The 17,583-nt window shown below is 32.3% G+C and overlaps 1 protein-coding gene across 3 annotated transcripts in view; it reads left to right on the top strand.

Annotated features, from left to right (window-relative positions):
• Positions 1 to 17,583, top strand: part of LOC111051420 (DNA topoisomerase 1) — a 29,381-nt gene that overhangs the window by 2,487 nt on the left and 9,311 nt on the right. The window contains exons 3-12 of one of the 3 annotated variants that reach the window (XM_022337938.2): positions 4,195 to 4,343; positions 5,209 to 5,375; positions 6,621 to 6,919; positions 7,694 to 7,743; positions 8,264 to 8,452; positions 10,427 to 10,450; positions 11,823 to 11,975; positions 12,133 to 12,245; positions 16,053 to 16,168; positions 16,702 to 16,946. In XM_022337938.2, coding sequence (XP_022193630.2) covers positions 4,195 to 4,343; positions 5,209 to 5,375; positions 6,621 to 6,919; positions 7,694 to 7,743; positions 8,264 to 8,452; positions 10,427 to 10,450; positions 11,823 to 11,975; positions 12,133 to 12,245; positions 16,053 to 16,168; positions 16,702 to 16,946 — 1,505 coding nt within the window. Of the gene's footprint in view, positions 1 to 4,194; positions 4,344 to 5,208; positions 5,376 to 6,620; positions 6,920 to 7,693; positions 7,744 to 8,263; positions 8,453 to 10,426; positions 10,451 to 11,822; positions 11,976 to 12,132; positions 12,246 to 14,281; positions 14,699 to 16,052; positions 16,169 to 16,701; positions 16,947 to 17,583 lie in introns of those variants that run through there. The other 2 variants (XM_022337939.2, XM_022337940.2) reach the window with 2 other exon arrangements.

Genomic DNA, 17,583 nt, shown 5'->3' with positions numbered 1-17,583 from the left:
TAGCAAAATTCTAACACAGCAAATTTCAATACATTATCTTGCCTATAGTAAATACAGTTCACATTAAACGTTTTATATAGCTTTATAACTCTTTCCAGCTGATAAGATAGAGAAGAGTCAAGATCAGTAGAGCAATATTTAATTGGCATCTATTGAATAATTAGTATTTCTTTTTTGTCCTAGTTTTAAATTAACATTACTGACCAAAGAAGATAATTAAATTGAATTCATCACTTCAAAAACTTTTTATTGTTTTTCTTTTACCTGTCAATTTCAATTTACTCCCAAGATTCCATAATTGAGAGTAATTTTAAAATAAGAATTTGTATACTCAAGTTGAATATTATAGTTAGGTTGAAATTATTGCATAAACGTTTTATTGAGACATATTAACATATTGGAATAATTATTGCAAATCAATTTTAAGCTAAAACTACACATTTATCTCTTGTAGAAACGTTCGACTCATTATCCTACTCGATGCAATATTGAATAATGCAATGTTTTCCAATTAATAGATTATTGACTTTTGTAATGATTGAATTCATATTAACCCACTCAGACCGCAAGAGAAGTTTTTATCAATATAATTCCTTAACCGGCAATCCTGATTCTACCTCCCTCCAGCTACCTTCATGTCTACATCCCCTCTGTTTAGTGGATGCTTATCGTCTTTTCGCAATTCTTTTATGGATAGTGACTCTACACCTTTTATAGATAGTATTGATATCATTTATAGTCCTAGATATTTATAAAAAAAAACTCTTGAGAATATATGAATTGAGTAAATACAAACTTATAAACTTTTAATCTATCAAATGCCAACATATTGCAATTGCAAACTGACCAGCTATTATCAGATTTAGTTTTCCCCAGTATATACGCTATAATTACTGGGAAAATGACCTCTAGGCTATACTGGGAAATAGGGATTTTGATAATAACTGGTGAGTTTTCATTGCGATAAGTTGGCATTTGACACATTGAAAGTTTTTCAAATATTCATGTAATATTATTTCTATAATGATAGAAAATTGCCTGTACCCTTTTGTTATATTTTATAAGCATAGATGACTATAGTGAGGTGTACATTATAATGGAAGTGTTTCATTAAAAATATTTGAATCGGTCTGAAGAGAAAGGGAACATTTCAAAAATCAGAATTTTTCAGGGGAGAGAAAAAACTGAATACAGATAAAAGTATTGATAATTTCAAGATTGTCTTTTGTCATTAGGGTGCAAACTCTTTTAAGACAACAATTTGTAATCCAGTATAAGCACTTACATAAGATTCACCCTTTTGAGTTTTTTGTTAAATTCCTTTTACTCATGATGAATGTTCGCCGAATGTTCGGCGTTGAAAGGAAACATGTGTGTCATGACTAGTTCCCTTTCACTCCAGTACAGCAAAAATACAATATCTGTTTCTCGATTAAAGAGAGTGCTGACATGTTTGCTTTCAAATCCAATCGATGTATCCCACAGTAAACAACTCATTTCAACCATAAAAAAATAAAAATTTTGACATGTTCCCTTTCTTCTCAGGCCGATTCAATTGTATTGCTATCCTTGTCTATCATTCAACAAAGCGGATAGCGCTATCTCTGTTGCCAGATCAGTTTTTTAAAAATGTAGAATTATAATTAATTAACAAAATATTTAATCTTGATTATGAAAATTCATTATGAAATCATAGAAGAATATAATTTTTTGCTTGATAAAATATAATTTATTATTTTAAACAAGAATTAATATTACATTAATAAACCGGTATCAGTTACCCTCCATAGATGGCATTGACAAGGCAGAGGATCGGCAACGTTGTTCCCCTATCTTTCTCCACAGCCATTATAACGTAGACCTCACTATAGTTTTGAGCACCTATGCCATTTGATGCCATTAAAGGATATTTAAGGTCATTTTCTATAATTGAACATTCAAATATTCCTATCGTAATACTTCATTAGACTATATATTTGCATATTTACTCCTTTCATATTATAATGTATAAGGGAGAATAAGATTTATTATAATAATAGTTGATAATATAATCTTTGATTAATTCCATAGCCCTATTATTGATTTGTCTTTTGTAAAACCTAGAAAATTTAATGCAAAGTTTGTCGTTTGAAAACAAGGTATTATTGAGAGAAATCATGTTCACAATATATTTATTTATTTCCATTATTCTCACATATTTTAATCATTATACAGGGTGTTTCAGAAGTAGTGTCGAACATTCTAGGGTATTGTTCCTGGATGATAGGAGACTATAAATGTCGTATTTGAAGTGTCCAAAACTCAGCAGTTATCCTTATAGCTGCCATTTTGTTTTTTTCACTTAGGAATTTTTATCTCAAGAACGAATTGTTGTATTGATCTAATATTTATGCTATAAAGACTCAACTTTAAAAAATAAAATAAGAAAGTTCTATGTAAATTTTCAAAATGGCGGCCATTTTAAATTTTTGATTAAAATTTCACGAAAACCGTTCACTCAACAAAAAATTTACAAGAGACAAAAAAGTTAGAAAATTTTATCAAGATTTCAAGGATACCTTATTTATTAAGATTGATCGAAGAATAACAAAGAAATTAATTCTTTTCGTACTGCATGCATGACTACTTTTCACCATTTAAACATCAATATCAAATTTTCAATTCCAATTGTATCCTATACTATTAAACGAGCAATTTATGTTTAGATGTTTATGTGTTAATCCGGTATTTCACCGGATCTCGAAAACGGCTCCAACGATTCTCACGAGATGCACAACATAGTAGGTTTATAATATAAAAATTCGATTGCAGTAGGTCTCATCCCTGGGAAAACTCACTGAAGGACATTGAAAGGATCATTATTATTCATCCTTGGAAAAACAGCTGATAATGATCATTTCGTCGTCTGTTGATGATGGAAGTGAGCGAGTTCTTGTGTGTGGGACTGTGACTCAGCTGTTGAACTTTTGTAATCATTCAATCAGGTACTTAGTGCCGGTTGCAAAAAATCCGGGTTATTTTTAATCCTGATTAATTCCAGTAGAACCATCTTTTTGAAATGGTCTTCTCTGATTTGGTTCACGTGAAATTAATCAGGATTAAAATTTAACCGGAGTTTGTGCAACCGGGCCTTTGTGAGGGAAATTTTTGCATTCCTCTGGGAATTAATCTCAATTCACTGTGAATAGATAGAAAATTTCTGTATGAACTATGAATATCATTATAATTTCTTCTTTCGTAATAATTTTTTATGCTTTTGTACTTCAGAGCGTAGCTCGGTCCCCGATATTGTAAGATGAAGCTTTGAAACTCGGTATGGCTCCATATGGCCATCCAGCTGATTTTACAATGTTTTTCAGATGATCTTGTTTGCTCATGTTCATGCATGCAATACGAAAAGAATTAATTTTTCTGTTATTCTGCGACCAAGGTATCCTTGAAATCTTGATGAAATTTTCTACCTTTTTTGTTTCTTGTAAATTTTTTGTAAAGTGAACGGTTTTCGTGAAATTTGCAATTAAAAATTTAAAATGGCCGCCATTTTGAAAATTTACATAGAAATTTCTTTATTTTATTTTTTAAAGTTGAGTCTTTATAGCATAAATATTAATGCCAAATCTCAGATCAATACAATTCGTTCTTGAGATAAAAATTCCTAAGTGAAAAAACAAAATGGCAGCTGTAAGGATAACTACTGAGTTTTGGACACTTCAAATACATTTGTAGTCTCCTATTATCCAGGAACAATACCCTAGAATGTTCGTCACTACCTCTGAAACACTCTGTAAAATGAAGTTTGAAATTGAAAAAAAATATTCAATACCATTTTAGAGGTGGTTCTATCTTTTATTTTTCAGAAATAGAAAAAAAAACATTTTATAGATTAGGCCAAGTTTTATAATGTTTTCAATAGAGTGGACAAACACATAGTTCAGTTGCTAATCCATCATGCTGCTAATACTTGATAATTTCATGAATTTTTAAAAAGCGATCTCTGAAACCGCATGTAGTAGTTAAGGGCATATTATCACTTAGTAGAAACTAAGGGTAATCGATGAAGTCCACTCCTGGTTGCACAAAAACCTATTATATTTTAATCATGATTCAATGCCATTTTTTAACAACAGGTTTCAACGAATTTCTCAAAATATTAAAATGAAGAGCAGGGCCTACATTTTGTTTTTCCGATTCTAGATGTTCTGAATGGGTTCTCGAATGGAATAGACAAAAAACATAAAGAGAGAGATGGTGATAAGCATAGGGACAAGCATAAGGAGCATAGAGATAAGGATAGAGACAGAGATCGCGATCGTCATAAGGATAAGCACAGCTCTAGCAGTAAGGTAAGAATAGAATGGCTTTTCAACTCATTTTTCTAATTAGTTGTGATTTACAATAATTGTGATTTCATGAATATTTTATCAATTCCTTTATTAACTATCCATTATTGAAATTCATTTTCCACCAAGTGGGGCCGAATCTTACTCTACGAAGCTTACTCTGGCCCCAGGATAGATAATAGCTCTTGCAGTAAGATATGAATAGAGAAAAAAGTGAAATAGTAATTAGAAAAAATTACATTCCTTACCTCATTCAAGTAATGCTTTGTTGACTTCGTTTTCTTGAAATTATTTTTATCATCTTCATTGTAACATAATATATGTTTAATTATTTGCTAAACTGGTCTTTTGAAGGCCTGTTTTGAAATTCCTCTTTTAACGAATTTCTGTGAATAAATAAGACTGACCTCTACATAATTTTGATTTCAAGTTGATTTTGTACCGATAGTTAAATAATGGAGTAAGATGTGGAATAGGAATGAGAAGAAGGAGGAGGAGGCGGAGAAAGTTTTTTTTGCAAATCTTAGGTATTTAAAAATAATGAATAATGAAAAAGTTCTATTTATCATTTACTGGTCTATAAAATGGTTTATGGTTTAATAATGGTTTTATTATTGATTCTGCTAAGTTCTCATCAACTTATGTAAATAAAAGTTCCTAGATATTTAAACTTTTTGTATTTTAGTAATGTTTGTTATAATTTACTAATTTTTAATTTAAAAAAATTATTATATTTTCAGTAAATATGTTTATTGATTGAGAAGTCTGTTGACTGGTTTTGAATTGTGGACACTTTTCTATATTTGCAATTATTTTTGTATTCTATTTTTTCTTTACGTATGAATAAATGAAGATGTTTCTTTGACAGGACAAGGATAGACACAGCAGTAGCAGCAGTAACAAGGACAGAGATAAGGATAAGGAAAGGCGAGACAAGGACAAGCACAGAGATGAAAAGCGCTCTGACAAAGATCACAAGAGCAGTAGTAGCTCGAGCAAAGACAAGGACAGAGAGCATAAGAGTAGCAGCTCTAGGTATGTCTTACTTGATAAACCCCCAACTTTTTACAATTTTTATTATAACTTTATAAAATGGTGGACATGTACTTCAATTTACAGCCCATGACAACACTATAAACCTCATCAATCCAATGTTATTAAACGTTATTTTTGTTTGATCTCTGATGAGATGCAATACAAAACTACTTGTAAAGTGAGATTTCAAATCACTGGAATAAAACTTGATTTACAAAATATTTGAAAATAGCAGGTAACCCGTGCTCCGCAAAGGTCTATTTTGAAACTTGACAAACTGAAAACTTGATGAAATAATGAAGAATTGAAAATAGGCCTATAACGATCCCCGGTTATTTAAGAATCTATAAATGCAAAATTTCAAGTTAATCAATCCAGTAGTTCAGACGTGATGATGTGTCAGACATAATTTTCCAATCCCGTACGTGTTAAGCCAGCTATTTCCTTCATTATAGTATAGATTACAGTAAATTTATGATTGAGATTGACTTGAATATTTCAAGTCTATAAATTTAAAATATACATTATGCTTGTGTTTGGACAATTGAAATACACATTACAAGTTTACATGAAAGCAATTTCATGACCTTTGTCGTGTACCCATTCTGATACTAATCCTGTTCTACAATGCTGTACAATAATCTATAATGCTGTCCTTGTGCCAATTTTTCAAAAATCTGAAAGTCTTCCAAAACAGGAACAGAATATATTTACACACATAGAAAATCTTTATAAATGTCATTACCGTACGTTCACGCCGTGCTATGGCTTCCCATTGAAATAAGGCAGCCTAATTACAGAAGGTTTAGAAATTTATTAGAAATATTCCTTGTAAATAATTCCTTCTACTCTGTTGAAGAATTTATGGAAAAAAGTGTTATTCAAGTGAGTTTGAAATAAATATATAATGATGTATTATAGCATATGAATAAGGTAAATTTGAGTCCAATGTATCTAATGTGGCTGTTTATTGTTGTGTTGTATAAACCCTGTTTTTAATGTGTTGTATTGCGTTGACTGGCCTATATTATATGCCAAATTGTGATATTCTATTGAGGCTAATAAAGATATTTTATTCTATTGTATGCCTGTCTGGTGTTGTGGTGTGTACACATACAACTGTCAGCAATTCCCGTTCCATGAGTCTTATAAATTTTGTTTAAAAGTGGCTCATGAAACACTTCCCCTGCTTTTGAATAAGGATTTAATTTTTCGTGACTGTATTTTTCTTTTGTATTTTAACAGTAAACACAGCTCTAGTTCTTCAAGTAGAGACAAAGAACGAGAGAAAGACAAACACAGTAGCAGCTCCAGCAGAGACAAGGAAAAGGACAGACATAGCAGCTCTGACAAGGACAAGCATAGATCGGAAAAAGACAGACATAGTTCCAGCTCCAAAGACAAGCACAGTTCTTCGTCGAGTGACAAAGACAAGCATAGGCATTCGTCTAGCTCTGATAAGAAACACTCGAGTAGCAGCAGCAGCAAGGATAAGGAGAGGGAGAGAGAAAAGGAGAAGAACAGAGAAAAGGAAAAGGTTAAAGGTACGACTTGAAGCTTTTCCAATTTATCAAAAGTTCTCTTTATTGCTTAAGATTTTCAAACAAGGATCTAGAGTGACCACTATAAATATATCTAGCGAATATTGAATAAAAAATACTTCATTTTGCTGCCAATTGTTCATTGACGATTGTTACATACATTTTAATGAAGATATTAGATAACAACCTAAAATAGGTTATCGTTATTTTCAATGTAGTGGTTGTGACGTTGTGACCATTCTATTTTTATTTAATGAGGATTTCTAATATTCTATTATTGAACAAAAAAATCAATAAACATACGGGTGGCACTTATGTTAGTTCTCCCAATTGTAATAACGTAAAGGGGAAACTGACAAGTGCCTTCCTGCATTTTATTGTAAACTCCAATTACTCAAATTATGAAGTTACACAGTATCAATAGAAATTTTAGGAATTGAATGAATTTACTTGACCTCTCTGGCTCTGCTAATTGTATCAGAACTTGGGTAGTTATTAAAAACATTCAATGTCTAATGGTATACATAATCTCAAAAGGTCTACTGCATTTAACAATTCCGACTAGCAGTTGAAAGAGAGACCAATTTGAAACAATGGAGCGTCTTTACTAGTGAACAAATTAATAAATCCTAATTCTACAACAATTTATGTGAAGCCATTCTTACTTCTATATTTCATTATCAAAATTATTCATTTAATTTCTTTTTCTCTTCAGTTATTAGGCTAGTTAAAATATCACTAATTCATTAACTGGATGAATTTTGTTATTTATTTCAGTGAAACCCATTGATGAATCTCCAGAGATCAAGAAAGAAGTAAAAATTAAGGTGCGTATGTTTTTTTAACATAGTTGAAACAATACGATATTTTAAGTGTAAGTAATAATGCATATAATTATTATGTAGTCATTGTAACCACTTATATTATGTGTATAATGAAGTAGTTATAGAATACAATTAATAAGAAAATACACATATTTTCAAGTTAGGTAGTTTTCAATAGGATCAAAATTATATATATATATATATTGTATATTCACATAGTGTATCCATATATTATATTGGTTTTATTATTGTATTGGTTAACGTAATGCATTCGTAAATGGACAATACAACAGGAGTACAATGTAATGAAACTCGTTAAAATCAATTTGTTTTGAATGTTATCCAACTCACTCCTACACATACTCAACGTAAAAATCAGTAACTTCGTGATTATTACATTGATAATTTAATATCTTAAACTTTCTTTCACAAAGGACCTCTCCTATTGTTTATGCATTGTAAAACAAAAGAAAACAATATCGAGTAAAAATGTAGAATAATTGTATTGTTTTGTTTTCGGTAGCAAGAGGACGATAACCTTGACAGTCCTCCGCCTCTGAAAATCGACATCAAAGAGGAGAACGAATCTGAAGAGGAAGCAGAGAACAACGGAAGCTACATGGAGCCAAGTCTGAACACAAGTCAATCTATGGTCGACTACAACTCTACTGCCGTCAAAGAGGAGGAAGAATCTGAAGATGACATTCCACTGGTAATTCATTTTTGCATTGTTTCCAAAAATATTCACGATCTTCATGAATGGAGAAGAAAGAAAGATGATTTCAATTTCATGAATGGACCAGGATGAAGCCCAGGCTTGTGCATGGGTATTAGAAGGGAAGGGTCTTCCCCGCCCTCTCCTGCCACCCAGATCCAAATCCTGCACCCTCCGTCCCACATAATCCTCCTCACGTCTCTGCACATGTCCAAACCACCTCATCCTGGCCTCCTGCATCTTCCTACCCAATGGTCCCACCTCAAATGTACCTCTAATCACCTCATTACGATTCCTATCCCTTCTTGTAACCCCACACCTTAGCATTCTCATCTCACCCACTTCCATCTTCTTCTCTTGCCTCTTTGAAACAGGCCAGGTTTCCGCGCCATACAACATAGCTGGTCTCACTACCGATCTTTACAATTTACCCTTCATCTTACAGTTCACTCTCTAGAGACCAAAAATATTTAATTTGACATTATAGGCTATTTCTGCGTTAAAATTGAAGGCGCTACGTTCGAAAATTTAAATTGAAACTGTGTTACTCTGCCGTGTAATGTTTGTCCCAACTTGTATCTTTCTCATAGTAATTATCATACTCTAGTATAGATTTACTGAATACTCAAGTATCAAGAATGTAATAGTTTCCGTGAACCATAAATATTCTGTGCTTGGTTGGTGAGGTGTCTAGAATTTTCTTGGAGAAATTAGTAAACTAATTTATTATAAAGAAACCCACAACAATTTACAATTTATTGATTGTTGGAACGAATAACGAATAATCTTTTATGGCTCATTTTGCTAGTGATGAAAGTTTCTTAGCAATTGAAGCTTAGTTGAGACTGTTTTATTTGATACATTTTGAAAGGCTAGTATCTAGTATCGAATCAGAGAGTTACAGTTATATTCAAATTCCTATTTCCCATTTTAGCTATAATAATGTGAAATATTTCTTATATGTTTGGTTTTGAAGCATCTAAATTTGAAAATCTACTTTGTGAAAATATTTAAGGACTGAACATTTTGCGAAGTTTAGAACTAAAGACAACCTATTTCGGACTATGTATAACCTTATCTAAATTTGAGAGAGGAATTGCACAAGGTTACCTTTTTTCTCCCTATCATTTCGATCATGTACTTAATGTGTGAATAAAGAATAAATAATTAATGCGATTCATCTCATGTGCTTGAACTGCCTACAGTTGATTTTTCTCTTGTTATAGTCTTTTGAGAGAGAGAGCCCTGTTTGACTGAACAAGTTAGATTTTAGCGGTGCGCTGGTGAAGAGAAGACAAATTAAGCTTCGTAGTTTTGATGAGATTTTCAATTAATAAACTTTTGCTATAGTTGAAACTAAGAATGTTTGTTATACACATTCTTATTTCATACCACATAATCTAATAACAGTTTAAGTGTTTTTGAAAACATATTTTTGAAATCAAATTTGCTAGTACAACAATTTCTCAAATATTTTTCGAACAATTCGGTTGACATTTTTGATTTATCAAACATGAAATTGATTTTTCAACCTCTTCACTCGCGCACCGCTAGACTCTAATGTTGTCTTTCTCTCCTATTCGGTCTAAATTTGCTGAAGACTATTTTCAAAAACAGATTTGATCAATGGAATAATGTTTGTTTGTGTATGATAAATCTGAGTTTTTGAACATAACAGCCTTTCTAAAATACAGGATGGCCAATAATTCAGTTGACGCTTGCAATTTTTAAGGTCAGCTGTTGTTACAAACCAAACCACTAAGTTTACAGTAATATTTTATCTTGAGGATTTAAAAATAAGAATATTCTTCACTACTTATTGGGTTAAATTACCTCAAAATACATCATTCCAGCCACAATTAATAATAGACATGTATTCCATTTTGTTGTATATTATTTCATTAAATGCATATTTGTCAACTGACGTATGGGCCACTCTGTATAATGAACACATCCCAATCTTGTTTGCAGTATGCAAAGCAGGATAGAGGAATGGTATGTATTTATGAATTGTTTTGGGCATGATATCTGGTAACTTGATGAAAGGAAATTTCTAATCTATTTAACTATTGATATTTGTGTCAGGCATGTTATCTGATAACATAATGAAAGGAAATATTGTAAATCTGTTTATTTATTAATATTTGTGTTTGAGTTTTGTATTTATAGAATTAGTTTTAAAAATATTTAGAAGTATATAAAAAATATTGATCTGATCTACAGAACAGTGTAGTACCGGTATACATGTTTCACTTTTAAATATCGGGGCACCGAGCTTCGCTCGTTATTTATTTATTGACTTTTGATAAACCAAACACAATTCTTTAAAATGATTGGGGAAGTACTAACAGCAATCCCGCTTTCCCGAATTTTGATTTATGATACACTATAAATAGTCCAGAAAGTAGGTTATGTTCCATACACTTGAATTAAGGTTCAATTTTCTGTTCAAACATTTGAAAACAAAAAAATTATAATTTAGATCATATACAAACCAAATTAAATAACAGAATAACACTCACTAATCACTTGAAATTGTCAAATAATGATCAACTTTAAAAATTATGATATACTCTAGTTTAGGAGGATTATCATGTCATGTCAACAAATCAGATTATGTTGATCAAATCGATTAAATTGTCTAGCTAGATAAAATTTCTCGCGGATTGATTATGATTAAACAGCTGGAAATAATTCTGTATCTCTCCCACACAGGCACACGCATCTTCTGTTATTGAGAGACGACGAAATTATCATCTGTTTTCCAAGGATGAATTATCCTTTTAATGTCGTTCAGCAAGTTTTCCAAAGAATGAGACCTAGTGCAATCAAATCTTTATATCATAAACCTACTATGTTCCAAATTTCGTGAAAATCGTTAGAGCCGTTTTCGAGATCCGTAAAACATAAATAACCAGATATAAAAATAACCAGATTCTGTATATACAGAAATTGCTCGCTTAATATAATAGGATGTCAATAATCTTGAGAAGTTTTGGTGTTATTGTCTATGTGTTTGGCATGTTCGTATGTTAATATATAAATTTTTAAATCATTAGTATCTCAAAAAGTAATGAACTCTGATTATTAGTGAGAGAGACCTGCATTGTACTGGAATGCCTATGTTGGTTTCTACAGTTTAAGAAAATGCTTGTTTTCCCACAATATTTTATTATTTTAAACTATTTATAATAATTTTAATTCATAAATTAATAACAAAATTAATCGAATCTGGAATATAAATTTTATTTGTAATGTTGATCATTGTATCAGAGTGTTTCTATTTTGTTTACTCACTATACACTGTATATAATTATACTAAATAATAATATACAGCTTGATATACTAAATTGTTTATGAATTTCAGGCTAACAGATCGATAAAGCGAGAACATGAATCTGAGGAATCAGAGGATGACATTCCGTTGTATGCTAGAAAGAAGGTAAAGAAAGAACCAAAGGCAAAGAAGAAGAAGCGGAAGATGGAAAGTGAGGATGAAGAGGAAGAAGATTTCAAGCCGGTAAATGATGCCGATTTTGTTTCTCAAATCTTGTTCAGTTATCATTATTTATGCCACTGCAATTCTTCAAAAATTGAAATTCTGTGAATTGGATCTGCTATTTTTCTAGTCATTTGTAAATACCATTTTTTAAATTTTTCTTGAAAATTTGTTCTAGGCTAAGAAACCGATTAAAAAGGAAAAGAAAGTCAAAACCGAACAATCGTCCATTGTAGAGAGCCCAAAGAAAAAGAAAAAGAAGGAAGAAGAGGAACAGGAAGTCTGGAAATGGTAATTAATTCAAGGATATCTAGAATTTATAAAATGATCCCAATAATAATATTTTTTTCGCTCCATGTTATTGATTTATAGAACTTTCTCATTAGATAAATTAATGATTTCTCATAATAAATTTTGATCATTTAGCTATTATAGTGAGATCCATGAATGGCAGTGAAGAAATAGGAGAATAGCGTTACTGATTCTCTGCCTTCTATAGAAGATAGCTGATACAGATGTATATTAGATATGATATTAACTGTTCGTTCTTGGTAAAAATGATAAATTATATTTTATTCGTCAAGGAATAATTAGTATAAGACCAATGTTATACTTACTACAGTGAGGTCCACGTTATAATAGCAGTGGAGGAAGATGTGGAGGAGACCAGCGTAGCCTTGTCTATACCTTGTCCTAGCTGATATCGGTGCATCTGATAGAATATTTTTGTTTATTCTTGTTAAAAATGACCAATTGTTATTTTTTTATTTGTGAAGAGAATGTATTTTTTAATAATTTAATAATAAATCTCCATAATATTGAGACTGAATATTTTGTTTATCACGCCTAATTATTATATTTCTACATTAACCGATCTATCGGTTGGCAACACTATCTGCTTTTTAGAATGATAGACAAGTAAAATAATTCTGCCATTATTACATGGACCTCAGTAATATTTTTAATATCCTCTCATAAGAGAATAATAATAAGTCTATTAATAATAATAAGAAGAAAGAGAAAAAGGTAGAATTATAGGAAAAAAATCTGGTGTGGTACACTCACACAACTTTCCTTGCTCATATTCGAAACTACGATCAGACTTTTGTATATGTGTATATATAATTGTTTTCAGAGTACTTTTTCCTTTGCGTAAATTGTGAAATTCAATGATTTTTTTAGTCGTCATTTTTTTAAAGTCGTCAAAACAGCTGTTCTACAGATGAAATATCTCGACTATGTGTTCTTTTTATGAACTGCTCTGCCTACCTACCTCATGCACGAGAAGGAGGTTACAAAGTCCATTTCTCAAGGATGGGGTGGACCCCCCATTAGTTTCCCAGAAAGGAGACTCATGCCAGTTAATAGAGCTGATAAATAACTATACAGAGTATGAATTTGAAAAAAATCGGTCAAGTTATTTTGAAAAAATCGTGAAAAACATGGATTTTTAGTCATTATCCGCCATTTTTCTCAAGAATATTACGGAGCTCCTGAAATTTTCCCAGAAATGAAACTTATGCCAGTTGATAGGGCTTAAAAATAGCTATCCATGGTATAAATTTGAAGAAAATCGTTGGAGCCGTTTTCGAGAAAACCGTGAAAAACATGGTTTTTTAGTCATTTTCCGCCATTTTTCTCAAGAATATTACGGAGCTCCTGAAATTTTCCCAGAAATGAGACTTATGCTAGTTGATAGGGCTTATAAATAGCTATCCATGATATAAATTTGAAGAAAATCGTTAGAGCCATTTTCGAGAAAAACGTGAAAAACATGGTTTTTTAGTAATTATCCGCCATTTTTTCCGCCATCTTGAATTGAATTTTATTGAATTTCTTATTGTCGGGTCCTCATGGTATAGGGACCTTAAGTTTAAAATTTCAAGTCGATCGGTTAATTAGGAATGGAGTTATCGTGTTCACAGACATACACACACACACACACACATACACACACACAGACCAATACCCAAAAATCATGTTTTTGGACTCAGGGGACCTTGAAACGTATAGAAAACTTGAAATTGGGGTACCTTAATTTTTTTTGGAAAGCAATACTTTCCTTACCTATGGTAGTAGGGCAAGGAAAGTAAAAAGGATATAAAGAATAAGGTATTTTTAATTGGTTATTTATTTATTAACTATCATTTTCCAAAAAAGTAGGTCATTTGCTAATTATTTTGCACTAATGTACAAAATAATGTTACTGATGTATTGTGACTGGATGTACTGATGTTACTTTGAAAAAGGGAAATTTTTGTTTACATCACTGCTGTCTGAGAGAAATTCCCTGGTGCATCCAGTTCTGCTATGAGGGAAATTCCCTCTGCATCACTGTCTTGCTCGTGTGGCAGGGGGCTTTGCGAATGAGTTCATCGTGCCTTTGAAATTTACTTATAGTTTGTAGGTTATGATCAATTTAATACGTTTAACGAAGTGCAATTTATATTTATATTGTTTTAAATGTTTTTTCTATCAAATATGTTATTTAATTGCGTAGTCTATTGTTGTTAAATGGTTAGTTAACTTATGAAAATTGTTTCCCAAAGTCAATAGTGTGTCATTGAATGCTTTCCAAAAAGTTATGTTTTCTCAATGCATCTTTTCAAAAAGTCAACTATATTATGCAAATTTCTCGTTGTTGTTGACTTGCCAAAAGTCAAAAATGTATTTTCGTTTATTCAAATTAGAAGAAAAGCGTTGACAAAATTGAAATGTGTAAACTTCTATCGGGATGAGGAAAGGTTAGTTGTTGATTTAAATGCTTGATTTAATTTACCCTAGTTTAGTTTGAATTTGTTATCTTATACTTATCAATTTAAACTCGCTCTTCTACAATTATTATGATTCTGATCAATATTTAAAAATTTAATTAAAAGTTGAAAAATAATATAATAATAAAATAACGGGGGAAGTCTACTATGTGAGCTTGAATAATAAAGTATTTATCCAATTATATGCTTGCTGCTTATAAATATGATAAATCTTTGTGTTTCTATAGAGAAAGAATATAAAACTATTAAAAGCAATTTGTTATGAGGTATGGCATATGAAGAAAGATTATGAATATTATGTGGAACTTTTTACAGGTTTGATCATGAATCTGATATACAAGTTCCTCCACGGGAAACAGATGTTTTTCAAATGCATAAAACTTATCTATTTGAAGTTTGAAAATAATTTATTGGCAGAAATACGTTTTTTAGAACATGCAATTTGACTAAACTATGTACAAAAATGAGAGCTCGGATAGTTGGAATTGTACCTCGTTGGGACAATTTACCACGCTTCGACTGTGGGGCAGGAACTTGGAACTGGCTTCTGGTACAGAATCTGTCAAAATTCTTCTCAAGGGACGCGGAACTTTTTACCTGGTAAATTGTAAATCGGACAATTTACCACACATATTCTATGTACACAGAACGTGCCCAGTATCATTAAGATGGCGTCCATTTTCACGATGACAAATGTGGAAACGCTCTCTGAAGTTTGCTTCCACTCCAATAGTTGACAATCGATCTGATTCTGCTCTATAGCTTTCACTGTTCGCCCAACATGGCTTGTTTTCATACACACAAAACTTTAAAAATCACATATCGAATGGTTTGGAGAATGAGGGGGCCAATGCAGATTATGAAATCTTGAGATCACGTGATTAGGAAATATAGCTTGTCCTACACGTTCCATGTTCTCCGGAGTTCGAACTGTGCGACGTGGTCCCGGTGACTGCTTTTTCATTGAACCTCTGCCTCCACTATGAAGGGCATTATCTCTATAGTGTTTCGGCTTTAAATGTCTCCAAGCCGAGAAACGTTGAACCTTCGACAAAAAAGGGTTGAACTGATTCACCACTCCGCACAAAACTGTCATAGACGAAAACTCGATGCTCTGCGTTCCACATGGGCATGATGACAACCGAACAATTAACAAGCATAAATTGCAAGTCGAGTGACGTGCTGGCTTCGGCTCACCTCTCAAACTCATAACGATTACGTATTATCAATTTGAAACGCCCTCCCGTAACGGACCCTGTACAAGTATTGACCCTTCAAACCAAGTCTTAACTCATCTAATAATTTTACTTGGATACTTTTTTAGGTGGGAAGAAGAAAAGAAGCCTGACGGAGTGAAATGGAACTTTTTGGAACACAAAGGACCGGTTTTTGCCCCCGACTATGAACCACTACCAAGTAGTGTCAAATTTTACTACAAGGGTAAGTTGAAAATATGATGTAACTGTATCCAGTCTACGCTATTTGTTCTCTATATTGATTTTTCCAATGAGAATTATTTTTCGCAAATAATTTATTAAGTAACATTCAATCGATCTCTATCCAAGACTGAATGCAGCAAACTAATAAAACACTTATTTTAAAAACCAAATAACCAAAGAAATAAAATCAGCCTAGTTATCATGAGTTGGATGCTACAATAAAATTCCTCATTACTATAACATTCTGTTACTTTGCTACAACATTTAGTTTATTTTGTGCCATTTTATTGTTTGCTCTTGTGAATTGTATTACTTCGTAGATTGTCATGTATTACTGTTGTAAATAATTTAAATTTTTATCAATTTTTACAAAGTAAGTATAGTATAGTAACTTATATTCCGTATCAATTTCATCAAAGTATTGTCTAAATTTAATTGTTTTGAATTGTACATTTTGAAGTATTGTTACTTTACTTGTCTAAATTTAATCAAGATTCGCTGCGTTTTGTACAGTTTTTGTATTGTGTTGGCTAGGCAAAGAGATGAAACTGTCACAAGACGCGGAAGAGGTGGCGACATTTTATGCGCGCATGCTGGAGCACGACTACACGACGAAGGAGGCGTTCAACAAGAACTTCTTCCACGATTGGCGCAAGGAGATGACGGCCCATGAGCGCGAAGTCATCACCGACCTGTCTGCCTGCGACTTCAAGAAGATGCACGCCTACTTTGTGCAAAAGTCGGAGGAGCGCAAGGCCATGAGCAAGGAGGAGAAAAAGGTATTTCATTTATCCACCAGAGGCATCGTGATTAGTTGTGACCCCTGACTTTCCCATACAAACATGCGATTGATCATTGAATTTTGCAAGGTGGGATAAGTAACTCGGCAGTTTACTTCTTGCCGCAAAGACCGATGTCTCTATTCCATGCTTATTTCTGGACAGTGTTCACAGTGAGAGAGAAGTAATGATATGTGCAAGACAGAGGGTTGGTTCACTTCTACCTGCTTTCTTACAGCGTTTGAGAGGCCAGGGATCACTAAATCACGAGGCCTCCAACTTAATATCAAATGAAAAATAATACACAACTCACGAAAAATTTACAGAAAAATATAGTTTGATCAATTTCAATAATTATTTTGAATAGATTCATTGTGTTCAGTTTTTCTCGTGTCGTTTTATTATATCGCGCATGTAATGTGATAGAAGATTGTGGAGATGGTCGCCGACTAAACCAAGGATATAAAGCAGTTAGTTTCAATAATGGGTGGCAAATCAAATGAAGAAAATGTACCACAAGGTGTGCCTCAAGGCTCGGTACTTGGCCCGCTGCTGTTCCTGTTGATGATTAATGACTCGCATCTGGATGGTTCTAGCTTGCTTTTTGCTGATGATCCCACAATCATTGGTCAGGGCA

This window comes from Nilaparvata lugens, chromosome 3, assembly GCF_014356525.2.
Source record: "Nilaparvata lugens isolate BPH chromosome 3, ASM1435652v1, whole genome shotgun sequence".
Classification (NCBI taxonomy): Eukaryota; Metazoa; Arthropoda; class Insecta; order Hemiptera; family Delphacidae; genus Nilaparvata; species Nilaparvata lugens.
The sequence above is the reverse complement of the archived record's forward strand: the minus strand, read 5'-3'. Positions and strand labels throughout refer to the sequence as shown.